Source organism: Anguilla rostrata, chromosome 5, assembly GCF_018555375.3.
Source record: "Anguilla rostrata isolate EN2019 chromosome 5, ASM1855537v3, whole genome shotgun sequence".
Taxonomy (NCBI): Eukaryota; Metazoa; Chordata; class Actinopteri; order Anguilliformes; family Anguillidae; genus Anguilla; species Anguilla rostrata.
Genome location: NC_057937.1, coordinates 46381223 through 46405120, shown reverse-complemented (window position 1 = coordinate 46405120; position 23898 = coordinate 46381223). Strand labels below are relative to the sequence as shown.

The following is a 23898-nucleotide window of genomic DNA, read 5'->3' as shown; positions in this document are numbered from 1 at the left end:
CCCTGGGCAGTTCACCAGTCTATCGCAGGGCACACCATGAACCATTCACACACATTTTATAAAATTGTAAAATGCGCAAAGTTACTTCAAATAATTTTTTCAAATGATCTACTGGGTAGCATTGCTTTGAAATGCCAGCTTGTTTAATTTGTGTCAGCAAAGATAGCTAATATTGTTTCTTGTAACTTAATTTTTAAGCCTAATATTTATATCAATACTTTTAATGGCCTAGATTGCACGTTTGAAAAAATGACTCATAGAGAGTGCTTTGTATGTGTGAGTAACTTGGCATTGTTGCATGTACACACAGTGCAGTCTATTTGGACAGTGAAACATCTTTTGTTGTTTTGGCTTTACCCCAGCACATTGGATTTGAAATGAAACTATGAATGGCAGGATTGAGGTGTATGGAGGAATAGTCCCCCAATTTGTTCACCGATCTCATTAATCACTATAGACGATAACTAATAGCGTATCCTTGCAAAGGGAGAGTGCACAAAGTAATTAAGGCAGGGGTCTGAATTATGAAATAATGCTTGTTAAAATATTATTCTCTGAGCAATTATTTTATGATAAAATAATATAATTATGTGTGTCAAGATAATTAATTTGCTTCCATGTAAACAATACCCTTGTGGTTATAAATGGGAATATGGTGAGAAATATTAAACTGTTGTTAAACTGTTTGTACTGATAAATTCATGCACGTATAATGAACTGTGTCCTATGGATCAGAAATAAATCCATGGCAATACAAGGCTTCGCTCAGTGGTGCAGAAATGTTGATGCTGTGGCAGTTTATGAATGTCAAATGATTAAGAATTATTGATTCCCATGAATACAACTGCTGGAAGAAATTAAATGAATAATGAAGTGTGTTTCTTACACTTTTTCCATTCCAAATGACTAATTCTAAAATAACTGGGCTCACTGAAGTTAATATATAATGTTTGGATTGTTCCCTTCTTTGCAACACTGTGGACAGACAATTAATTACAATTATTATTAATTGGCAGTACATTCCTTATTTATACCCAGTTTTCTGCAAATCTTTAAATTATTCCGTAATTTGAGGTGCAGTGCTTTACAAAAATCAAACAATTTACTAACATGCCTGAAATTATAAAATGGTCTGACTGTACAATTATTATGGCCACATATATCTATGATTTCATTACAAAATTGGAATAGTTCATTCATCTAAACAGTGTTGTTAACCTGAGAAACTCTTCCTGACATCAGCACTACCCTGTGCTACCCTGTTCCCAGCAAGATGGCATCCTGCATGTGACGTAGTGTCTAGACTATATGCACATAATTGATCATAATTTTTGATCACAGGGAGCACCTTGCTGATTGAGCCATTTCAGAGACTCGTGGCCATATTTATAAATTGATTTTAGTCGATTTTGCACAGTGATAAAATATGGCCCATATTTTATTAAGTCCAGATTTGAGACAAGTTGATCCAATGGTGAATGAGATTTACTCAGAAGTATATTATACGATTAGACCTGGCTTGCTGTCTGCGTTCCAGTTTATCCCAAAGGTGTTTGATGAGGTGGAGGTCAGGGGTCTGTGGAGGCCCGTCTTCCACACTGATCTTGGTTTTTAAAAATCCTATAATTCTATATGGATCTCACATTGTACACATCATGCACAAACAGGAAAGGGCCTTCCCCAAATTGTTGCCATGAAGTTGGAAGCTCGGAATCATCTAGAATGTCATTGTTCAAATTTTCCTTCACTGAAACTAAGGGGCCTAGCCAGAACCATGAAACACAGCCCCAGACCATTATTTCTCCTCTGCCTAGCTTTAAAGTTGACATTATGCCTTTGGACAGGTAGCATTATCCGGGCAACCGCCAAATCTGGATTTGTCTGTTCGACTGCCAAGTGATGAAGCATGACACATCACTGCTGCTCCGGAGTCCAATGTGGGAAGCCGTTTACACCACACCACAATGCTTGGCATTGTGTATAGTGATCTTACGCTTGTATGTGGCTGCTTGGCTATGGAAGCCCATTTTATGAAGTTGCTGATGAACAGTTCTTGTGCTGACGTTGCTTCCAGAAGCAGTTTGGAATCGGTACATATTGAGTGCTGCAACAGAGTTGACTATTTTTATGTGCTACATGCTTCAGCACTTGGTAGTGCCGTTCAGTGAGTTTGTGCAGCTGTTCAGGCAATGAAACATTACCTTCAAAATATATATATACCGTAAAAGGCCCAGTGTTAATTTTACTCTCACAGTGTTAGTTCCACAATTAACATATAACAGATGGGACCAAATGTTATCTGTTATGAGGTGAATTAACACTGGACATTTTACTGTGTTTTCAAGTTCACCTGAAAAAGGTTTTGGAGGTTGTTGAAGTGCTCTGTATGCATGTAGATCAGGTTGAACAGGTGTACCTAATAATAGCAAAGACCCTCAGCAAAAGTGATAAAGTGCAGAAAAAATACATTTTATCCTCCCCCAAAATATAAGCAGTGAGGGTTGGCTATAGGCCACTAAGAGCTGTGCTATTTTTGTTACAGCAGTTCTCAAAGGGAGCTGATTCAGCATGCAATGCCTTTATCCTCTGATATTATCTCTGGACAACAGGGTAATTTAAACAGCCAGACAAACCACCCCAGACACATTCACACAAATGGAAATGTGGAGCAAAAATTGAATATTTATTGCCGCATCTAAATACAATTTACTGTCCAAACAAATATTTATAAGGGCAAACTGCAAACTTCTTTGCCAAGAATATGACAGATTAAGCCATTTAAAAGAATGAAGTGGGGGAAAGAAAATTTCACCACCATTCGATTAGATGGTGAGCCCTGCTTAAATATGATTCACAAATTGTAATGAATAAAATATTGACCAATTTACATCTGCCTTGGAGGAAAATTGCTTCATAACACAAATTAATTAATGAAAGTTAAAAGCTGAGTTCGTACTGACAAGTTATTTGCTTGAGTAAAAAATGACGGAGAAACCTCTGCAACAGACACAAGAACTTACAAGAAGAAAGCGTCATAACGGGATCGAGGTGAGAGTATCTTGTCCTGTGTCAAGGCTAATCTTTAACACCCAAAGAGTCTCTTCTACCACTTCATACTTTCGCAAGAAACTCACAGAAGGAAATGAGAGGTGGTTTCTGAAGTGGTTGTGTCACTTATTCTTCTGCTTGGAAAAAGGCTGAATTGTTTAGCCACTCCAACTAGCAGGAGTGATTCCGTGCTCTGCGGGTATAGTGCATGGATTGGCAGACCATCATCCCCCACAAGTAATTTTATTACTTTCTTTCTATTTCTTTCCTTTTTTTAAAATTGACCAGTCTTTCACATGCATGTTAGTCATGTTCCCTTTCGGTAAGAGCTGAGCCAAGAGTTGTGTGTATCACCCATCTCAGGAGCTGAGTCCACTCTGTCTAATAGGAATAGATGGCACATATGGTGTGAAGATTTTTCAGGTCAGCTCCTCCTCTTGGTGGAGGGGTTGACAGAGTCTGAAGTGTTCACCAGTACACTGAGCCAGCTGCAGTGATGGTAATCACACACCAGCCCTGGCAAATGTTCTGAATGCTACCCTCACACCCGCTAAACCGCACTGAACTGGAGAACAGCGCTGACCTTTTCCTGGAAACACACAGCAGTGACTGTTTTGTTGGTAGAGGCCTGGTCAGGTCTGCCGGGCTCCTGACTCACTGAAAGGTGCTACAATATAAACACTGCAGTTCCATCCAAGTCACATACTCTCACCTCCGGCTGCAAAGGAGCCTAGTGATTAATCACTCTAATTGAAGGCATATCTTGGCCACAGTGAAACGCGAAACTGATTTTTGCAAGTTGTGATCAAAAGCACTGACATTCTTTATTTATATGGCCGTCTGTATGTTTGGTTTGAATGATGGATGACTGCCACGTGGAGGCCAGACTTCGTAATATAGATAAACTACTAAAGCAGTTACATATTGATATGGCTTTTCTCTTTTTGTGATACTTGGTAGGAGAATGGATAAACTTCACAGCTGGAAAGGTGAAAAGCACTTAAGTGACTTATACTACTGACCGGAGAATAACATAAAGACATTTCACAAGTGATGTATATCTAATATAATCAAAGGTTCTTGCTTCTGACATCTTTAGTATTATCATAACAAGTTCTAAATTTGGGCAATGTAAACTTAAAAATTTTAAGCTTAACAAAAAAAACAGCCAGTGATAAATTCATTTTTTTATTAAGTGTAACAACAGACAGACTTCATTTCGTTGGATTTTGTCTCATACCAAACAGAGACCATATCTGTAAATGGTAAATGGACTGCATTTATATAGCGCTTTTATCCAAAGCGCTTTACAATTGATGCCTCTCATTCGCCAGAGCAGTTAGGTGTCTTGCTCAAGGACACTTCGACATGCCCAGGGCGGGGTTTGAACCGGCAACCCTCCGGCTGCCAGACAATCGGTCTTACCTCCTGAGCTATATCGCCCCTATATCTGTGTCATCCGCTGCCACTAAACTCACTATTTTGTTATAAAGGCTCAAAACTATTCAAGACAATCTTTGTGGTTTAAGCTGAGGCACTTTGATAACATGCAGTTCAGAATATAGTTTATAAAGCTATTCATAACACTTCTGTGAGATATTACACAGGGGAACCAAACAAATGAAGAAAGAAATAGCTTTGTACAAGCTCATGTTACATACTGTCATAGCAAACTGAGAGAATTCAGAGTAACAGAGGAAAAGTTGAATGTTCTCAAACTATGGCCTGGACAGGAAATAATTTTAGAAGCAAGCACAGCAGCTTCTGATGTGGAAACTTTGGAAACAATGGATCAAGACGCACCAAGCACCATTTGCATCCAATCAGCTACTGATAGCAGTGCATGCTCTGAAGATAACCTCTGGAACTGAACCCTGCAAGTTAACAGACTGAGAATAATAGTTATTCGGCTTTTCAAGAGCAGGCATGTGTCCACTGAGTCTCAACGTTGGTCATGACTGTTAAAAAAGGTACAAATTTAAGATCCTCATTTTGTGTAAATAGAAGAAACGTTTATTTTAAATTCATTAATCAAGTATACTATCAGGATTTTCTTTATGTACTAAGATGGTCAATGCATACTGAGCAACATACAATCTAGTCCTGTTGATGTGAGGAATAAGAACAGTTTCAGCAGCCAGACAAAAATGTTTCCCCAAGTTTGTTTTGGATCCTACGGGGGTTGCTATTAGTGAATGGGGCCACTGGGCTCTTCTTGCTACAGAGAAGCTAAGCAGGTAGCCATCATGTAGATGAGTGTGTGCTCAGGTAATGTAACAGTTCTACAATAAAAGATCATTTCGAGAGAGACCAAAGCAGCTTTCTAAAGACTCTATTAGTCTGACTTCAGTCAGAGCATGTGAGCAGAACATCAGCAAGCCCCAGAGAGGGGCTCTCTCTGTCTCTCTCTCCCCTTCCCTCTCCCTCTCTTATGTGTATGTGCTGGGAGAGTGACTCCTGCCCCGTGCTAGTAGTGGGCAGTGGGCCTGACCAGGCCACCATCAGTCATCCAGGTGCTGCTCCTCCCAGGTGGAGGTAGGGATAGCACTGTAGGGGTCCATGATGACCTTGGCACAGCGGATGATCATGGCCACCAGCAGGAGGCAGAGAAAGGCGATGCATGCCAAAGTTAATCCCTGGTCCACGTCAACGAAGGCAGGGTCGGGCGTCGGCTCCTCCATTGCTTCGGTCTGTCCTCATCGATTTGGGCCACCACTATCATCCTGATCTCTTATCTGAAATGAGAGGGAGAGACATAGGACTGGCATTACAGGCGGAGTGAGAGTCACTCCAATTATTGTAAGCCGCTGAATCATTTAAATTTGCAGTCTCCCAGGCGGACTGCAGTCAATGCATCAGTGGAGTACATTTCATGCACAGCTGAGTCAGGCATCCAATCAAACAGAGGAGACACTGGTGCATGGACAATACCACCAGCAGGAACCCTCCTTCCCTGAGTACACTACAGCACACTGTCGGCACCATTACAGTACAGAACCATTGCAAATCCACAGGGTACCTCCACCTACTCGAAACAAATGTCTACAGTACGTGGCTGAACGAGCAATCCAACAGCCCCAAATCACCAATTCATAAGCACTTTGAATGTGTAGTGTGGTCAATTTGCCCACTTAATCCTAATAATTGGACTGATGTGGGAATGAAAGATTTGTATTGACAAAGCCAAAATGTGCAATGCTGGATATTGATGTCTGCATCTCTCAGGGTATCAGTGTGTGCCTTCAATACTTTTGTGATACTTTTGTTCAATACTGTTGTGCAGTAATCAGAGGTTAAGTGTCATTGATGTTAGATTGTGTTTCCACAGTCTAAGCCAGAGGAATCTTAATCAAGTAAAGAAGCCTTGGCTACTGAGCTTCACATACTCAAAACATGTGTAGATCGCCTGAAACTCAATCATTTTTGTCGATAATATTATGCTTGACATAGCCAATAGCTGTAAATAAAACCTATATGTTCATTGTTTACATTTATTATGATAACGTTATGTGTTTTATTTTCTACCTACTTTTCAGCGCTCTATATGTCCTGTCTCTCTAGTACTCAGTCACGCAGCACGCCCACATGTGTTTGGAGGGAGAAGCTTTGGAGGGAGAACTGAGGCAAGAGGGTGGGAGGTGGTGGAACTTTAAAAAAAATGTTTTATTCTAGCTCTTGCTCATTTCTCCTAACTTACATACCACACCTTTAAATCATTAGCATTATAACAAAGAGACACAATAAGGTTCTTTAAATAAGTTTCATCAGAGCTGGCCCAAGAGTTTTGATGACCCTAAACATGAATGTTGCTGTGGCTGCAAAGTGCTCCAACATAAATCACACCCACCACTTAAATTTGAATCGTGCATAGTGCATAATCAACTGCATAGTGTTTATGCCAGGGGCCAGCTCTGAGTTGGATTACATTAAAGATCACATTTTCTGTTTATTTGCTCATTTATTTATTATTCTTTGAATCGACTTCTTTATCCCTATTTCCTTTATTCCCAAATTTGAAGGGTTGAATCACAAATCAATGCTTTTCCCACGACTGTTACAACTTCTGTCAGGTCAAGGGAAGATGGTCTAGCATTTGTGTTATCTGAAGTATGTCTTTTCACCATGCAGTCCACAAGCTGAACTGCAGAGTCGTGGCACCTGAAAAAATGTACTTCTTATGCATGTGGTGCAGACATAGTGTAGATGGTTGATTGATCAGAAGAGACATAATGACACAGGGAATGCATCATCAGTGTTGAAACCTGCCCTTCCTGGACAACGCAATGGCCTTTTATGTGTATCCCTACAGGTACCCTAGCCACAGTCATCAACGGCAAGGCCAAAAATGGAATCCTATCCATCACTGAACTGAGAACCAGCGCATTAACTGGATACCACCAGAGAGCCACAATTTAATACTTAATACATTTCATGTGCAGCGTACAAAAGCAGAGCTGTTGTTCATCACTATAAAAATTCTAAATAGGCTTAGGGTTGTTATCATACAAAGGTGCTTCTCTCCCTCCTCTATTTGGATGTGATCAGCCACTGCTAAACAATAGCTATTGTTTCTAATAATAACAGGGCATATGGGAGGGTAGATAAGCATGCTGACAAATATTTCTCTGCCAATGTTTACTTCACAATAAAGGATGGGCTAAGAGTCACCCAGACAACTGCAAGCATCCAATGGCCTGAACTTGGCTCCAATATAAATCATTGGATGTAAATTGTCCATTCAAAGCATTATGGGATGTTCAATACAAAATGTCCTTTTATGTGAAAACGGCTGTGCATGTGGGGAAAAAAATGTTATTTCTTTGTGCTTTATTTTTTTAAAGTAAAATGTAGCTACAGTAGGAATATATAAACATAAGGAGTAATGTGTGTGACTTATATCTATGCTGGCTTTTCCTAGACTTCAGATATATTACATAGAGCTCCTTGCATTCTGTTGGCACTGCACCGTGGCCAGAACAATGACTCTGCAGCATATCCAGAGTTCATTTTGATCCTGCATTCTGAAGGCAGAATAAAATCCTAAACATACAAAAAACAATAACTACAAAAAGCTATAATTCCATTACACTGGAGAAGACTTAACTTGAACTGCCACGAGTAGTTACTGTTGGCAGTAAATTAATTTATGATGATTATGATAATGAAGATATTGTAAGAGTGAATGCACTGGAGAAGTGCTTCATCTGGTGTGCAGGCATGTGTGGCAAATCGGTAACTATAATGCTGCATAGATTTTAATCCGTATAGAGCCATTTAGATTCTTCTGAATGAAAGGGTCAGCGAAATGAATAAATGATACTACTCTACCTTTTATATGCAAGGTGTACCACCAGGAGAACTCAATTAATTTACCATTCACATGTATGTACTTTTACGGTCAGTCAATGCAACAACAATTTGGATTGGATATTTTTACTTAACAAGCATAAAATGAAAATGAATGAAGTTCATTTTCATCATTTGAAATCTATACATTATACCACTGTAATTATCAGTGAGACTCAATCAAATCAATTTTTTCAAATTAATGTGACAACGAGAATTAATACAGCATAGGGGTCTGACTTGAAAATGTAACTCCTTGTAAATCATTCCAGAGAGGCATAGTTGAGAAATGAGGCACAGAACGAGGTAATAAAGAAAAAGAAAGATGAGCTAATTTACTCACCCACGGTTGATCATATTTAGCTAATGCTTCAGTGTCTTTCCTCTCTTCTGTTGAAACTACTAATCTTACACACATCTTACAATGTAAATTTGCTGCCTGTCAGGTAGAATTGAATGGATTTTGTGTGTCTTTGTAGCAGTGCTACTACATACACACCACTCATTTAAGCCAGTGGCAGCGAGATTACTGCTACAGAATATTGGACCTTACTTGGCTCCTTGCACCTATTCTTGTTGCTGCTGCAATGTGCATTTAATGTGCCATGCCAAATTAGCCTTGTAAATCACTCGGGATAAGAGTGTCTGCTAAATATGGCCCTGATTCTCGCTTTGAGATACGTGCTCTTATCTTGAACTTCTGTGCTTCCAAGTTTACCCTCTTTTTTCTGCATGCTGGCTTGGGCAACTTAAGCAGGGATATGATAGATGTATGCACAAGGGCTGAAGTCTCACTGAAAAGGTCGGTCTCGTTTAATTCAGAGTAACACAAATCCTGGCTTAAGACACGCTTTTTTATCTAGTTTTTATCTCTCCAGTCTTTTATTGCGCAAAAATATGATGTAGATAGTGCAAATATACTGGTGATCATATGGAAATGCAGTTGAGTGGATTTTCCACCCAACTGCATTTCCATATTTTCCAGTTCCCCAATGGACAACAATGGATTTACATGAATTTGGAATGTTGGGAGTTAAGTAAGAACATCCCCCACACTGCACATTAGAAACAGTCCTTTAGACATGTTCTATATACACTTGATGTTCTAAGATGGTTGTCAGCCATGTCTGGCATTGTATAAATCAGGTGGAAGCACTTTTTTTTTTTTACTCTGGATGGGCCTTGAAAAACATGTTTGTTAACCAAATGTACTATGGTTTCCTCCATTGTGGCAGTCAACCACCTTCTTAAGCTTGAATTAGCAGACAATGAAGGTGCCTTGGAACCTCTGTGGTGTTAAAAGATACACTGCAATGCCAAATGGCAGACTGATACCACCTAGAACAGGGTTTTTAAAAATCTTTTTCTGAACCAGGGACCCCTACCCACACACAAAGGCATGCAGTGGACCACCTTCGTAGGTTAAAAAGCGTTATAGGTTTTATAATCTATATATAATCATTGTATATCACGTCTGGCCAGGGGCCCCCTATAGTACCTTCAAGGACCTCCAGGGGTCCACAGAATGCCACTCTTGCTCACACTCTAATCACAGGCCACCTGAATGAATGGCACCCGGAGCCAATGCTTGCCTCTATCCTCATCCATTACAACTGGTACTGACGGAAAAGCTCGCCACACATTTCTTTGTCCATCCATTATTGCTCCATCCATTTTAAGGTCACTGTTGCTTAAGGCAACAGGAACTGTGAACAATGTGCAATATGTCCCAGGCGCCATTATATTCCCCTTTGACTTTTTGTAGACTGACATGGGCTGAGGGCTGAGAATTAATGAGCTTTCCGGTAAACCACAGAGCTCCTCTCGGCTTTGAGGGGTGGCCCTTCAGTACTTCACTCGGTCTGGAGTCAGGGACCTAACTTCCCCCAGCCTTTCCTCATCATATTGGCCCTTCAGTTCTGCCAATGACTCATCTCATTTTTAAACCGCTCTAATTTATCCACCCAGCCTGGTAATTGTCACATTAATTATTCTGTGAAGACCTTCAGAATGAGTTATGGAGGGAAGCTTTTAACAGACCTTGCATATTTTCTTCACCGGGAGGCTAGTTGTGATTGGTGAGTGGAACTGAATAAGGGAGTGAATGGATGTTCTGATGATTAACTCAACGTTTTAAATGGAAAATTCACAGGAGCGAGCGTCTGCACATTGCTAAAATCCCCTTGGAAAGATAATAACAAGCGTATAAATATTGAAAAATATTAATTGATTTTTCACTTCAGCAATGATCTCTTCAATAAGGCCAGCACAGTTTGACACCGTAAGTGAGGAGGTGTGCAACTATTTGCATTCATGTTGTGTCGGTGAGCAGCACGTGGTGCAGTGTGTAGCACTGTCGCCTCACAGCAAGAAGGTCCTGGGCTAAAATGAATGGTGTATGACACTGACCAGCAGGATGTTGTGTCTGTTTTTGGTGAGATACACTAACATACCCATTACTTTTTTTGTGCTGAAACAAGGTAAAGACTTTTAAGAGGAGCACTGGATAAAATATTTTAAAAATTTTACACTTCTTGCAAAAAGCATTTCTAGAGCATGACAAAAGGAAGATCGCATTACAAAAGAAAAATCTGTGTGACTGAAATGTCATCCAGTTTTCATAATCAAAATGGCATAATTTTTTTCCAGAAGCAGTGCATGGTTGTTTCACAATAGACCTATGGCAGAAAGATATCCTTCTGAGGATTGAATGATGGGATAAGATGGCTTCTTTACCAAATCATATTTATAATTTAGAATTGCTCAAAAGGACCTTAGGTCTATTTCATCTTACTATTTCTGGGGTCCCAGACAAGTCACAACCCAATGCTCAACCTTCTGATTTGAACACTCTAAGTTCTAGCCTCAAGTCCTTACCTCATCTTTGACCTATTCCTCTGCCTGCTGTAGGCCAGAGAATAACTGATCTTATTTGTCTTCCATAGTACCAATACATTTTTGTATTCTATTCTAAGGGTTATGTATCCACAAAACAGGGAATATGTGTAAATCTACTTTATGGTTTTTTTGTTACTTCAGTTTACATTGACGTATATTTTAATCTCAAATGCTTGAAGGTAATATATCCTTGTACACTTTAGAAATGTTCCAATTATTTTATTTTTTCCCACATGATGACACCTTTCACAAGATCTGTCTTAAACACAGTGACAAAGATCTCTTAGAATAACCAACTTAAATATTGTATCCCACCACAACTCAAAATTTGAAAAGAGCCCCCTGACACTTAACTCCAGGGATTAGGGAAAATTGTACCTGTGTCAGCTATTTTTGAATTGCCTTCCCTACATCACACTAATAAGCAATTTCTTCTTCGATCCAGACTTATCGTTTTTTGTGTATGCTGTTGGCCTCACACTAAAACAGTCAGTATTAATCTTGCAAGGACTCCAGGAAATGTAACCTTGGTAATGCCATTAGCAATTTAATGGAGAATTACAACCGACCCTGTCAACCAAAGACTCCAAAATGGATACCTTTTCTTGTCCTTTGATTAACATCCTCTGTACAGAGCTATATCTGTGAAACTGCTTGCGGTCCAAATTGCAGCCAAACCAAAGTTGTAAATTAAAATGTGTAAAACCGGAAACATCTCTTTTTCATGACTCAAGCATCAAACTTTCAGTGGTTGTGGAGTATAGCTGCTGCACAATGGCTACCCATCATAAGATGTCCTCTATTTCTCCAAAAGCAATGCTCAGGTGGATATATTTAGCTGAATACAGATAACATTTGGAATACAGTAACATTTGGAGAACCCATTACATTTGATATAAAAAAAACTTTTTTGTCAAGGACAATCACTTACTTTCAGATTGTCCGGTCAATTGCTGTTAGAAGTCAAGCTGACTAATAAATCTAAAAACATAAATCAGACAATGAACATAACTCACACTACTGGAACATTCACGGAGAGTTTGTGATGAATACAAATGCCAGTTTTCACAAAAAAATGACATGTCATTATTTTTAAAAATGGATGGGTTTCCAATGCTGTTATCGTCAGCATTAGAAAGATCGATGTGTGTCGCCTCTAAAAGATATGTGCTTTAAAAATAATACCCCGATCCTGACCGCTTTTTTCCTTCAGCAGACAGGATTAGGAAAGCAAAGCAAGAGATTGAGACAGACAAAGAGAACATGCGACATCAAAGAAGGAGCGTGGCGATCAATGGTAATTGTTTTTCCGTTGAGTTCTAATTAAAATGACAAATCGGCTATAAATGAAAGTGATTTTGCTCCAAACGCCTGCCAGGCCATACGGAACCTCATCCGTGAGTAAATACGAATGACTTACGGAGTTACGGAGTGGACGGGAAGATTGTTCCCCAGGACAAATGTATATTTTCTTTGTGATGCAGCAGCTAGTGTTGAAGCACCAGGCCCAGACACCACTGTGCTGCTAGATAGATTACTCCCCCCAGCCCCATAATTTAAGCTTTAGTATTGTATGACATTCAATGTATTTTCTTGCAATTTGCTATGATGAACCGTCCCAGTTGTTTGGGGGCACTTAAAAGCCAAGTTGACAAAATGGAATCAAAAAAACAATCAGGAGTACTAGGTATTCCTTTGTTTGTGACTGAAAGGCTATTTTTGCTTTTTATCTTACTGGCCATTGGCATTTAACGGAAGTAATGACAATTTACCGACGGAGGATAAAAAGGCGAGCAAAAGTAATCACAGCACAAAAAGAAAAAAACTAATTCCACTCCTGTTCCTTTCATATAAGGGTATAAAAGTTCTGGCTCATGATTCCATTCACTGTGGCCATCTGCCATGGAGAAGTGAGGCATGTGAGACATCTGCCATGTCTGCTAGCTTTGCTACAGTCACTGTTCGCTACAGAGAGTCACATTGCAACAAAGTCATGTGGGCAGTGGCAAGGACCCTTCAGTCAAAGAGGTGATATATCCTGCTGAAAAGTGAGTGTGTGTGTGTGTGAGAGAGAGAGAGAGTGTGTGTGCTTGTCTGTGTGTGTGTGTGTTCCTTAATCTTCTTTGTTTCAGATGTTCCCTTCCCATTAAAGATTACAAACTGCGTGGGGACAATGCCTGGCAAGTATCAGGAAGTAATGAATTGAACACAATTGGCTTGCAGTTTCAGACCAATAATACTTGAGGGAGTCTGGTCATCGATTTCAAAACCCGTAGCTCTGCTGTTTTAGTAAAGAATTAAAGTGTTGCTGATTTGGCATGATTTTTATTTATTTTTTAAAGTTTTTTTTGGGAGGGGGGTGGGGTTCTGGATGGTAGTGGTGGCAACAAGCTTTAGGCCCATAAATACGTTCACTGCAGTATCAGAGACAGGACCAAATTTCCCTGACAAGGTTTCCTGGCTTGCCTCTCTCAGCACTTTTCCATGTCAGTTATAGTTTCCTCCTGACTGACACTGACCATCCACTGTGAGCGTGTGTCCTGAGGAGTTCTGAGGGGGGTGCAAGCACGGGCGCTCCATCTCCTTCTCCCCCTAGACTGAGGTTGGCTGACCAGGCAGAGAACATCAGAGCTCCATCAGCTCTGTGTATGAAACCCTCTTACTCTGTTATCATTGGGACACTACCTCTTTTGAATGTAAACTCTGAGGCTGGTGACACGAAACTGGTTCAAATGCTCATCCCTGCTAACTGTAAAAATAACCTGAGATGCCACCGCATTCACAAGGGAAACGCATTTGCCTTCCTACTTGAGTATGTCTAATTTGAAGACAGCTTTGAGAGAACCTGCTTATAATTCTTCACTGCACTGGTAATGGAAACCCTGGCGCTAAGCATTTGTAGTTCTAATCTGTAGGGAATTGGCTGAAACAGCAAGGTGTGAAATCAGAATAATTTTTAGCGCACTTAACGCACTGGCTTCTGCTACAGATTCGCTGTGCTGAGGGAGCTGTTTCCGGAGAAGTTGCTTCTGAGGCACCTTGAGAAAGCGTGCAGTGTAATTACACTTCTCACTGCTTGAGACAGCTGCCGCTGAAGTGAGGCGTGTGCAAGGCACCGTGATACCAACAGATTTCAGATCAGACACTCCGAATCGGTGACTCAAATCGGAGGTATTAGGGAGGAGCCACAGTGCGAGACAGGCTCCCTGTGAGTGTGCTAAGCTCACTCCTGCTAACTACGCTGCCCCACCGTTCATGGCCGCTGATTGAAGGAACAGCTTGCAGAGATTAGAGAATCTTCAGTCTTCAACAGGGGGACCTAATTCAAGGGAGGAGAGGAACAGCTAATCTCTCCATTATATGAGAGAATGACAATGTATCAATCTTGCGCAGATCTCGTTTAATTATAGGAAGGGTTTGTAAATTACATTTATTGTAATGTAAATTTTCAGAAAAATCTCACTGCGTTTCCTTGACAAAAGGGTGCGTCCTCCCATCTAAAAGTAAGTTTTTAAAACATTTCTCATAAAGTAATTTTTTTTATGCAGTGCACTACCCAAAGCCATTCCCCAAAACCTATTTCACAATGTTATATCCATGAAAGAAGTCCATTAAAGTGTAGTCAAGTGGGGTAAAAACTGACAGTAACAAACATTTCAAAACAGCCCATTGATTTTGGTACAGATCTGATTTTGTGCCAGCAGACTTGTGCAACGACCCTCGCTGCGTCTGTTAACACAGACGAGACACAGGTTTTCTTTAGCAGTGACAAAGAACAGATGCTCTAGGGATCCCTCCCTCTAGTCGACCACCAAGGACATGCGAGGTGTGACCTCAGGCATGTAATGTACTTCAACATTCCGTTGGCAGCATGATGTCAAAATACCTCCCTTAGTTTTCATGCCCCCTTCAAAGAGACACGACCTCAGCAGTTTACCGGAGTGCTGGGCCAGCAGTGATGTTGGAAGGAAGACACCAACAACCAAGTGTACTCCAAAAGCAAACTCGCACAGTCAGCATCTGTACTGTCCCACCTACGCTGCCAGACAGGTAGTGAAAAGCTGGTCTTTTACCAAAAAGGCAAAATAAGGTATTTCCTCACTGAATTCCAAGAAACAGACCCCACCGTAATCAGAAAAATGATGCATGCAATGTGTTTTTGGGCAAAATTTACACAGCAGTAATTCCCCTCTTCCTACAGCCTCCCACTCTGAATCATGAATTCCAACAATGGAACTTCATGACCTTTTCGTACCCCAGGTGACTGATTACAACGGCTCATTTTATGCCTGAGGAAACAACCTTAAACAAACACCTCATACTAGAAAAAAGACCCTCAATATGTCTTGCATATATATCAGCTAATGCTAAATAATACATTCATACACGAGCGATGGAAGAAACTGCCCAACTCTAATCTGTATCGGAGGTTTCAAAAGGTCAACAAAAATTACCAATGCATGTGAATAAAATAACGAGGCTGCAACTGAATTGTTTATTTTTTGTTGACTGGGGCTTAATTTAATTCTTTTTACTTGTTACTTCAACTCCATTACTTTTATACATGTTATGTGGTAACAGAATCCTGAGTTAGAAAGCTTAATTGTGATTATGTTATCTCCTAGTGCCTTTCTGCAAATGGTTTTTAGAGGAACTTCCATTTAATGGTAGACCATAATTTCATTAAAATTGACATGAATCTTTCTGTTACATTGTACTTGATGACACAATTTTTTTTTTAAGAATTAGAATTTAACTTGATAAGGAATCAGACGGATAAAAATTTAAAAATTTCATCTTTTGAGACAGACTCCAGAATGACACACTGGGGAAACACCAGGTAAGAACCAAAAGAGATTTGTTTGTTTCATAATCTCTCTCTCAAAAAAAATTCTTTCCAGCTTCTTCATGTAGCTCATTGCTAACTTTTTACTGCTTTCAAATATGATACACAACCATCCAGTAATAATTCAAGAAGTAAATGCAGAAATATTGCATGAAGGCAAATGCATTTTCTCATCCCTGCTTGTGTCAGATGTGCACAACAGACCATGGTGAGTCTAAGATCTCATGTAAATTGACCACAAGGCTTTGATCACAAAAAGGCTTACAAACTACAAAGTATTGGCTGTCCTTTTTTAGTGCTCTGCCCCAGTACCTGATCTTCCAGCATCTCTGACTCAAAGCAGCTTTAGGCAAGAACCACACAAATTCGCCTCAGTATCACAGGGAATAAAAACAGTTTGCATGGGCTCAGTAGCAGAGATGATAAAAGCACAAAATCTACCTGCCGGTTCTCACATCCTGTTGAGCAGAAAGTAACAGTGTTTCCAAGGAGAGCTTTAGAGCAGGAGGGCTGTCCGGTGCTGCATTACCACACAGAGCTTCTTACTGCATCGCCTTTGCTGAGGAGAGGAAGTGGCAGCTCCCCGCAGCTCCACATGGACGCGTTCGGTGCAGCGAGGGTCCCATTAGTCCGTGCCTTGCTCTGCTTGCCACACTCTTCCCAGCTGTCTCCTTCTCCTGCTGACTCCCCAGTGCTGCTGTCGCCGGTCTCTTTGTGTGTGTGTGTGTGTGTGTGTGTGAGTGGTAGTGAGTGAGTGAGTGAGTAAGTGAGAGAGAGAGAGAGATGCACTCTGCCTGCCTGCTTGCCTTATTGTTCAGCTCCACTACACAGACTTTCACTGTGTCCTGTGTCAGTCACTTACAAGATTCCCATAATATCCTGGGGTGCAGTTTCCAGGTTAGGGCAGATGTCATTGCAGGTATCTTTTTGGACAGAATTCTTGCCGAATGCAGTCTCCCTGGTAAGAAGGCAGTGACAGTGTGATCCACCCTGGGAGTGATGCTAATGTGAGTGGATGGGCTTCAGAGGTTACCAGAGATGTTCCCCTTCCTCAGCCACAGCCCTGAAGGTCCCTCCCTGTCAGCCATACTGCCCATCCAGGTGCAAGACCACAAAGTGTGTAGCACCTGCCGGCACAGATACAAAACACAAGTACTGCACCTGCGGTCAAGGGCAAACATGACAAGGCCCATGCATGGCTGCCTGTGTGCTCAGAGCAAAAGTGATAAGAACAAAATGTTTTGAACAGACACACACACACACACATACTCGCACACGCTGAGATTTCATCAAAAAGCTAACTTATAGTTCATATGTTTTTTGTTAGATATGTGTTTTATTCAAATTTATGTGGGACAACCATTAAAGATGTTGAAACGAAATATTCTCTGCCAAGATCACAGAGAAACATGAAGTACATGTAAGCCTATGATATCATAACAATGATCTTTTTATGGCTAATGGACATTGGATCCAATCAACTGCCCCTGGCTTTGAGGCACAATTAAATGTTAGTGTTAAATGTTTTTCAAAAACACAGCTGGGTGAACTCAGTGATCAACAAATGTATTACTTTATTAATGGAAATGGTAACATCTGCTTTTAGTTCATGACAGAATCTGGGACAAAATGTTTTCAACAGATTACAAAAATAAGCAACATATCTTTTACATGATATAATGAATGAACTAATGATAAATGATATGCAGTGGCCTGTACAGAAATGTGTGGGGGAAGGGATTTAAGTGGGAAAAAGCTATCCAAGTTGTTGAAACATTTTGGAACTTTTAACAAGGAACATTTCCTTTATATTTATATAATACTGCATCATGGCCTATTACACCAACTAATAATGGTTTGTCCAAGATGCAATCGCAGCTTCAAATGAATTCCAATTAGAAAGCACAATTTAAAAACGTGCTGGGACTTCCTTTATTCAACAATCACCTGGTAGCATGTGATGTGACAGGACTTCTTAGCTAAACCTGAATAGACTCCAGTGTGGGAATGGTGATTTAATTGAGGTTTGAAAATATGGGCTAAGGTGAAAAAGGTTACAGTTTAGCTGAAGCAGACTCCGCACTTTCCACCATTATTGAATAACTGATGGAACTGGGGAACCGACCTTTTGAAATTCAAATGCCATTTTCTATTATTTCTAAGCATATACTGTATGTGTGCTTAAGCAAAGGTATGTGTCGATTTTGGTGTTAAAGTACAGCGTGCCCCTGCAATGAAGTCTCCCCCATATGCTAGATTTCTCAGGAGGAAGCACCTATGAGCTATTCCACCGCATAAACCTAATTTCATCCATTTATGAGAGCCATAACCAAACTTTCAAAACAACCCTATTTGAGGGTGTACTGGAAATTTATAGGGCACCAATTAACTATTTGGGAATGTTGGGTCAAAAGAGTGAACGGTGTCATTTGTTACTCAAACTGTATGTTAATGAAAGATAGATTATATTGATAGGAAAGGGCCCTTGACATGGGTCTACCCCCGCACTACTTATATCCACGTCCCAAATAAGTTTCTGTGTTTGATCACGCAAATGGATAACTTCCCATTACTGAGTTCAAATAATAAACTTATCAATAACAAAATCAGCAGGTAATAAAAAATAAAAATAAAACCCACTCATATTAAAATGAAACACTTGTGGTTGTTGAGACCTGGAGTAAAATCATGCTAATTTCTGTCTGTACTTACTAATTTCTTTGCTTTTGGTCTTATGTTCCTCATTTCTGTGAAAAAGTAATACATGTACTGCCGGTGTTTAAGGACATAGCCATGATAGGCTCGGGTCTCCTTGTGCTCCACACGGCAGCCTTTAGTATGATTGGCCACTCCAAAGCCATTCTGCATTCCTTCTAATACTTTATTAGTTTCAATATTATCAAAGCTACACCAGAGAGCAAAGTGCATGTAATTAAGTGAGAGGTAGAAGACGTATGAGAAAGCCCAGTTAAATGAAACAGATGTGTTATCAGGCACTGCTGCCTGGGGTGATAATGGGTCTTCAGAAAAGCGGATTGTGTTTAAATGTAGCTCAGTATTAGACCCTCCCCGGAAAATGAACTATATGCAAAACATTAAAGTATTGGTCTTGCTTGCTTTTGAGGGCAAATCAGCATAATGAAACACTTTACTGATACATATTCAGTTTTCAGAGACCTCTCTGGAATACATCCTTAGAAGATCTATACATATAAGGTTTGCCAAAAACTTCAATAATAAATATAATATATTGTTTTCATATGCATATAGAATTGAGTTGATATCATGCTCCATTTCTTTATAAACCCAGATGTGAGATTAATCAATACATGAATAAATATGATTAATTCCCATCTTCCCATAAAAATGTCAGATGACACAATTTGTTCAGAATCACATATATGACACCTACCAGTAGTAAAATCATAATACTAGCTGAATAAAAAAGGTAAAGGTCATGCAGGGGGCAATCACTTAAATAGATGATAAGATGAGACAACATAACAACTGGGGGAAAGAAACTCTGTACACCTGACCACCCAAAAAAGCTTTGAATAGCAACACAGATATATTCAGTTTCGTATTTATATAGATTTGTGATTTACTTCAATTATTACAACAATTTAACCATGACAAATCACCTAACTTGTCCAAATGCATTCTGAAAATAGTGGACTGATATATTTAGGAAATTTCTAAAGCTGAAACCAAATTGATATACGATCAGCTAATCGTTTAAAAGATTTCCCCCCCGTATATCCATCATCCCAGTGATTTTGGGATACTAACTTTCACAACACTGCGTAGGAAGTTGTGAAAGTTAGTATCTACTTGTAATACTGTAACTCTACTAGTAATACTGTAACTTACCATCTAGTTGATGTATTATTGCTTCCTTTTTTCTAAATTAATTCAGAACATAACATAACATGTGAGAACAGGCCATTCAGCCCAAGAATGCCCACCATTTTCCTAACAATTAAAGGTACCCTGTGCTTGCAGTTTACCGACAAACGACATAGTAAATTATAAATAATACATAATAAATTTTGTTTATTTCACAGTAGTATGACGGAAATACGAGCTCCTGTGGCTTCTCTATTAAACATCATTTTGAAAGGATGATTTGCCAGCGGTCTGAGGGTCAAATGACCCGAATATCCCTCAGCAGCAAACACTTTTCTCCAAAGTTTGAGTAGAATCTACTCAGAGCACAGAAATAAGTTTGAAAATGGCCGAAAATGTTTACACATTCATAACTCAAAATGACACACAACCACACAAACTGATGAATTGAGATGAAGTATGCATTCAAATGTATAAACTGTTTGTGGCAGAAACATTTTATGATTGTATTTCAGCTAATAAGTAAGTCTCAAAATATGTAGCATAACGTTCTGAGATAAGTGTTGTTTCATTATATGATTCTGCCTGAGTCTTTATGATGCAGCAATGCAGATAAACTGAGCTCATATTTCTACATGCAATCAGAAGATTTGAAAAAGGGTTCTGAATCTGTGAATGCAGTTATTCAGACCAGTGGTTTCATATTCGGTGGCTCAGTGACAACATGGCACCTCTTACCTTGCATTAAATCTAGTTTTGTTGGGTTACAAAGAGCGAAGAGGAATCACAATACTATGAGTTCATTCCAGGATAACAAGTCAAGGGAAAATAGAACCTAACGAATCTACAGTAACTGCATGTAAAAATATGAGGTGAGTTTATCTGCATGGCTTATTTGGCAGACATACTGTGAATAATCATTCTAGATTCTAGAAATTGCAATTTGTGTTTTAACATAAAGAGGCCTCCTGAGATGTCAGTATAGCTTATCTCAAACCAAATTAAAACAGTACCTAGCATTATGAATATTAACTGTATAACAAAAAAGAGGATCAACTTTGATTTTCACAAGACGGCCATGTACACTTTATGACCAAAAGTATCTGGACACCCCTTGGTCTGGAGCTATTTTTCATGGTTTGGGCATGTTCACTAATGCTTTTCTGGCTGAATAGAAGCAAATCCCTGCAAAAATGCTCTAACGTCGACTATAAAACCTTCCCAGAAGAGTGAAGATTGTTATAGCAGCAAAGGGTGCACCAACTCCATTTTAATGCCCATAATTTTGGATGAGATGTTAGATGTGGGGTGTCCACATACTTCTGGCCATGTAGTGTATCTTGCAATCACTGCATGTTTCCTCTTTGTGGATTTCACTGAGTTACAATGTCTATTTATGAATGCAAAATAATGTATAACCCAACATCATGTCAGAAACCATGCAGACTTGAGCTTAACTCAAGCTAATTAACCTGCACAACTATAGACTCTACAGAAAAAGTATAAAAAGGAAATGTCATGCAATATATTATACAATACATTATACAACATTTTTATGGGACATTAAAAAAAAAACTACAGTATAACAATACAGAAAGAAATTGGCACTATTTTTCAAACACAGCTTTACAAAATGGTGTTCTGAATCACTTCATTTCAGACAAAATGTGCTCATCTCTTAGGCCAGTGAGATGAACTAATGAAAAATACAGCGTCTTTTAATGGAAGAATTATCCCACTATTTAAAAGGTCTGCAGAAATGTACCACATGGAGGCCTATGTCTGTACCATATTCAAAACATTTTGGCCTTATTTTTATATAGTCTCAACAAACGAAGAGAACTATAAATTAGGATAAAAATGAAGAGAAAATCAAACTGCACAAATCCTTTCTGAAACATGAGCATCTGTGTGTCATAGATTACCATGCAAGGAACCATACAAAACAAATTTAGTTTTCGAGTCTGCGAGCACAAAATAACTCTGCAGTTACGCAGTCTCTGTGGGGTGTAAACACACAAAATTATGTCACTGGGTGCATTTTTGAGAGACAAAGTACAGAACCCAACTCCAAAAGTAATTTTAAAATAATTATTGCCACTCTTTGTTCAGTGATATTCTTCTGCAGTGTGTGATAATGGAGTGAAATCGGGGTCATTTTGTTCTCTGAGCAAATGATACAAGACAGAAGTAACCTACAGTACTGCATACAAAGGCAGTGATCCCTGACTTCTAAATCTGTGAATGCAGTTTTTCAGACCAGTGGTTTCCAAAGTGGGAGGCTCAGTGACAACATGGCACTGAGCTAGTAAGGGTTTAAGGGAGATGGCACAACACAGGATGTGTGTGTGTGGGGTGGGGGGGAGGGGGGGGGGGGGTGCTTAAAGAATTTCCAATTACAAAACGGGGCCTGACTGAAAAGGTCTGAAGTAGTTAAGCGGCAGTAAATAAAATTATCCTTATCAAATGATCAATTATATAATTACCTTTGGCTGTGTGTACATGTATGATATGCATGGGTGAATGATCATGTCTTGAGCCCCGGGGCAAGAGTTTAAACATTTTTGGCACCCTTTACCTTGCAATAAATCTACAGAGTTGATTTGGGTTACTAAGATCAAAGAGGAATCACAATACTATGAGTTCATTCCAGGATACCAAGTCAAGACAAAATGGAAGTGTTTTGAACTTTTTCTGAATGGATGCATTTAAAACTGCTATTTTTTACAGAAATAATTCATTTAATGCAGTTTTTGGTCTGGCTGGAATGCAATCTCAGCTAATGGGATGCATAATATTAAACTTGTATGTTATGAAACCTCCAGTAGAGCTCACTCAAACAGAACCAGTTAAATTTGTTTGGCGAATTTCAAACTCACCGTGAAACACGGCTACTGTTACATTTCACAGGCAAGAGAATATCATGAGTCAAACTTGGCTTGTTCAATTCTAAAAATGCTTCTGCTAAACAAAAAGCTCAGGTATTGCAAGCGATCGACAGACAGCCAAATACTCTTTTGACATTAACTGTCCATGTACAAGAAGGAATCAAGACCAGAAGAATACTATGAGTTATGACCTAAATTAAGATCTAATAATGGAATCATCTAGATTGTTATGCTAAAAATTAATCAGAAATGTCCTATGGACATTTAAAGTAAATTAATCTCTGACACTGGAAGAGATGTCCTTGACAGATTCCCCTGTGTTCCACGTCTAAAAGCATGTCTTTTTTTTCATCCAATCTGTGACACGCCAATGAAAACAGCATACAGCATCGGTTGCAGTGCACTTGCCAACTTCAAAAATCCCAAATTGAATTATGATTTGTAAGACATCATTAATTGTATGACCAAAGCATCCACTCTACTCACTACATTTTTCAGTGGAAACAATTCCATCTTAAATAACACGCCAGAATATAATATTATTTAATTTATTAATCAAAGGCCTGGGACTCACACAAGTTGCGTTGCAGAAACACCTATTTCTTCTCACATTTTAATACTAAACATCCCTGTAATAGCCTACCTCATTTGGTTCATTACGACAAGGTCCTTGAAAGTACAAACAGGTTAAATGGGAATAAAACCGCCCAGTAATACTTGGATAAAAATAGACGAGAACCAAAGGAAATGATGAAATATTTTCAATAAATGATCATGTCAGCCAGACTAGAAATAAAGCAAGTGTCAAGTCGTAATCATTATTTAAAGCCCGCGAGGTAGCCTACTCGTAGTGACGATTAATTGGGCATCTATTTCACACAAGCTATAAACAAATTTATTGCTGAACTGTCATCAATCTCAGCTATAAATAGAAAACACTGACAAAACATCTATAAAAAATCAATAGTTAAACAAGGATAGTTTGTCGCATTGAATAATCAGTAGGCTGCGTTAGCAGCAATTCAG

At 39.4% G+C, this 23898-nt stretch overlaps 1 protein-coding gene across 1 annotated transcript; it reads right to left on the bottom strand.

Moving 5' to 3' along the window:
- Positions 1-4223: 4223 nt before the first annotated feature.
- Positions 4224-17225, bottom strand: LOC135255433 (cortexin domain-containing 1 protein). The gene is made up of 2 exons (XM_064336613.1): positions 16580-17225; positions 4224-5783 (listed from the first exon to the last, which is right to left on the bottom strand). Exon 2 carries the CDS (start codon positions 5727-5729, stop codon positions 5550-5552), a length of 180 nt encoding a protein of 59 aa, XP_064192683.1. The 5' UTR covers positions 5730-5783; positions 16580-17225; the 3' UTR covers positions 4224-5549.
- Between the last annotated feature and the right edge of the window lie 6673 nt (positions 17226-23898).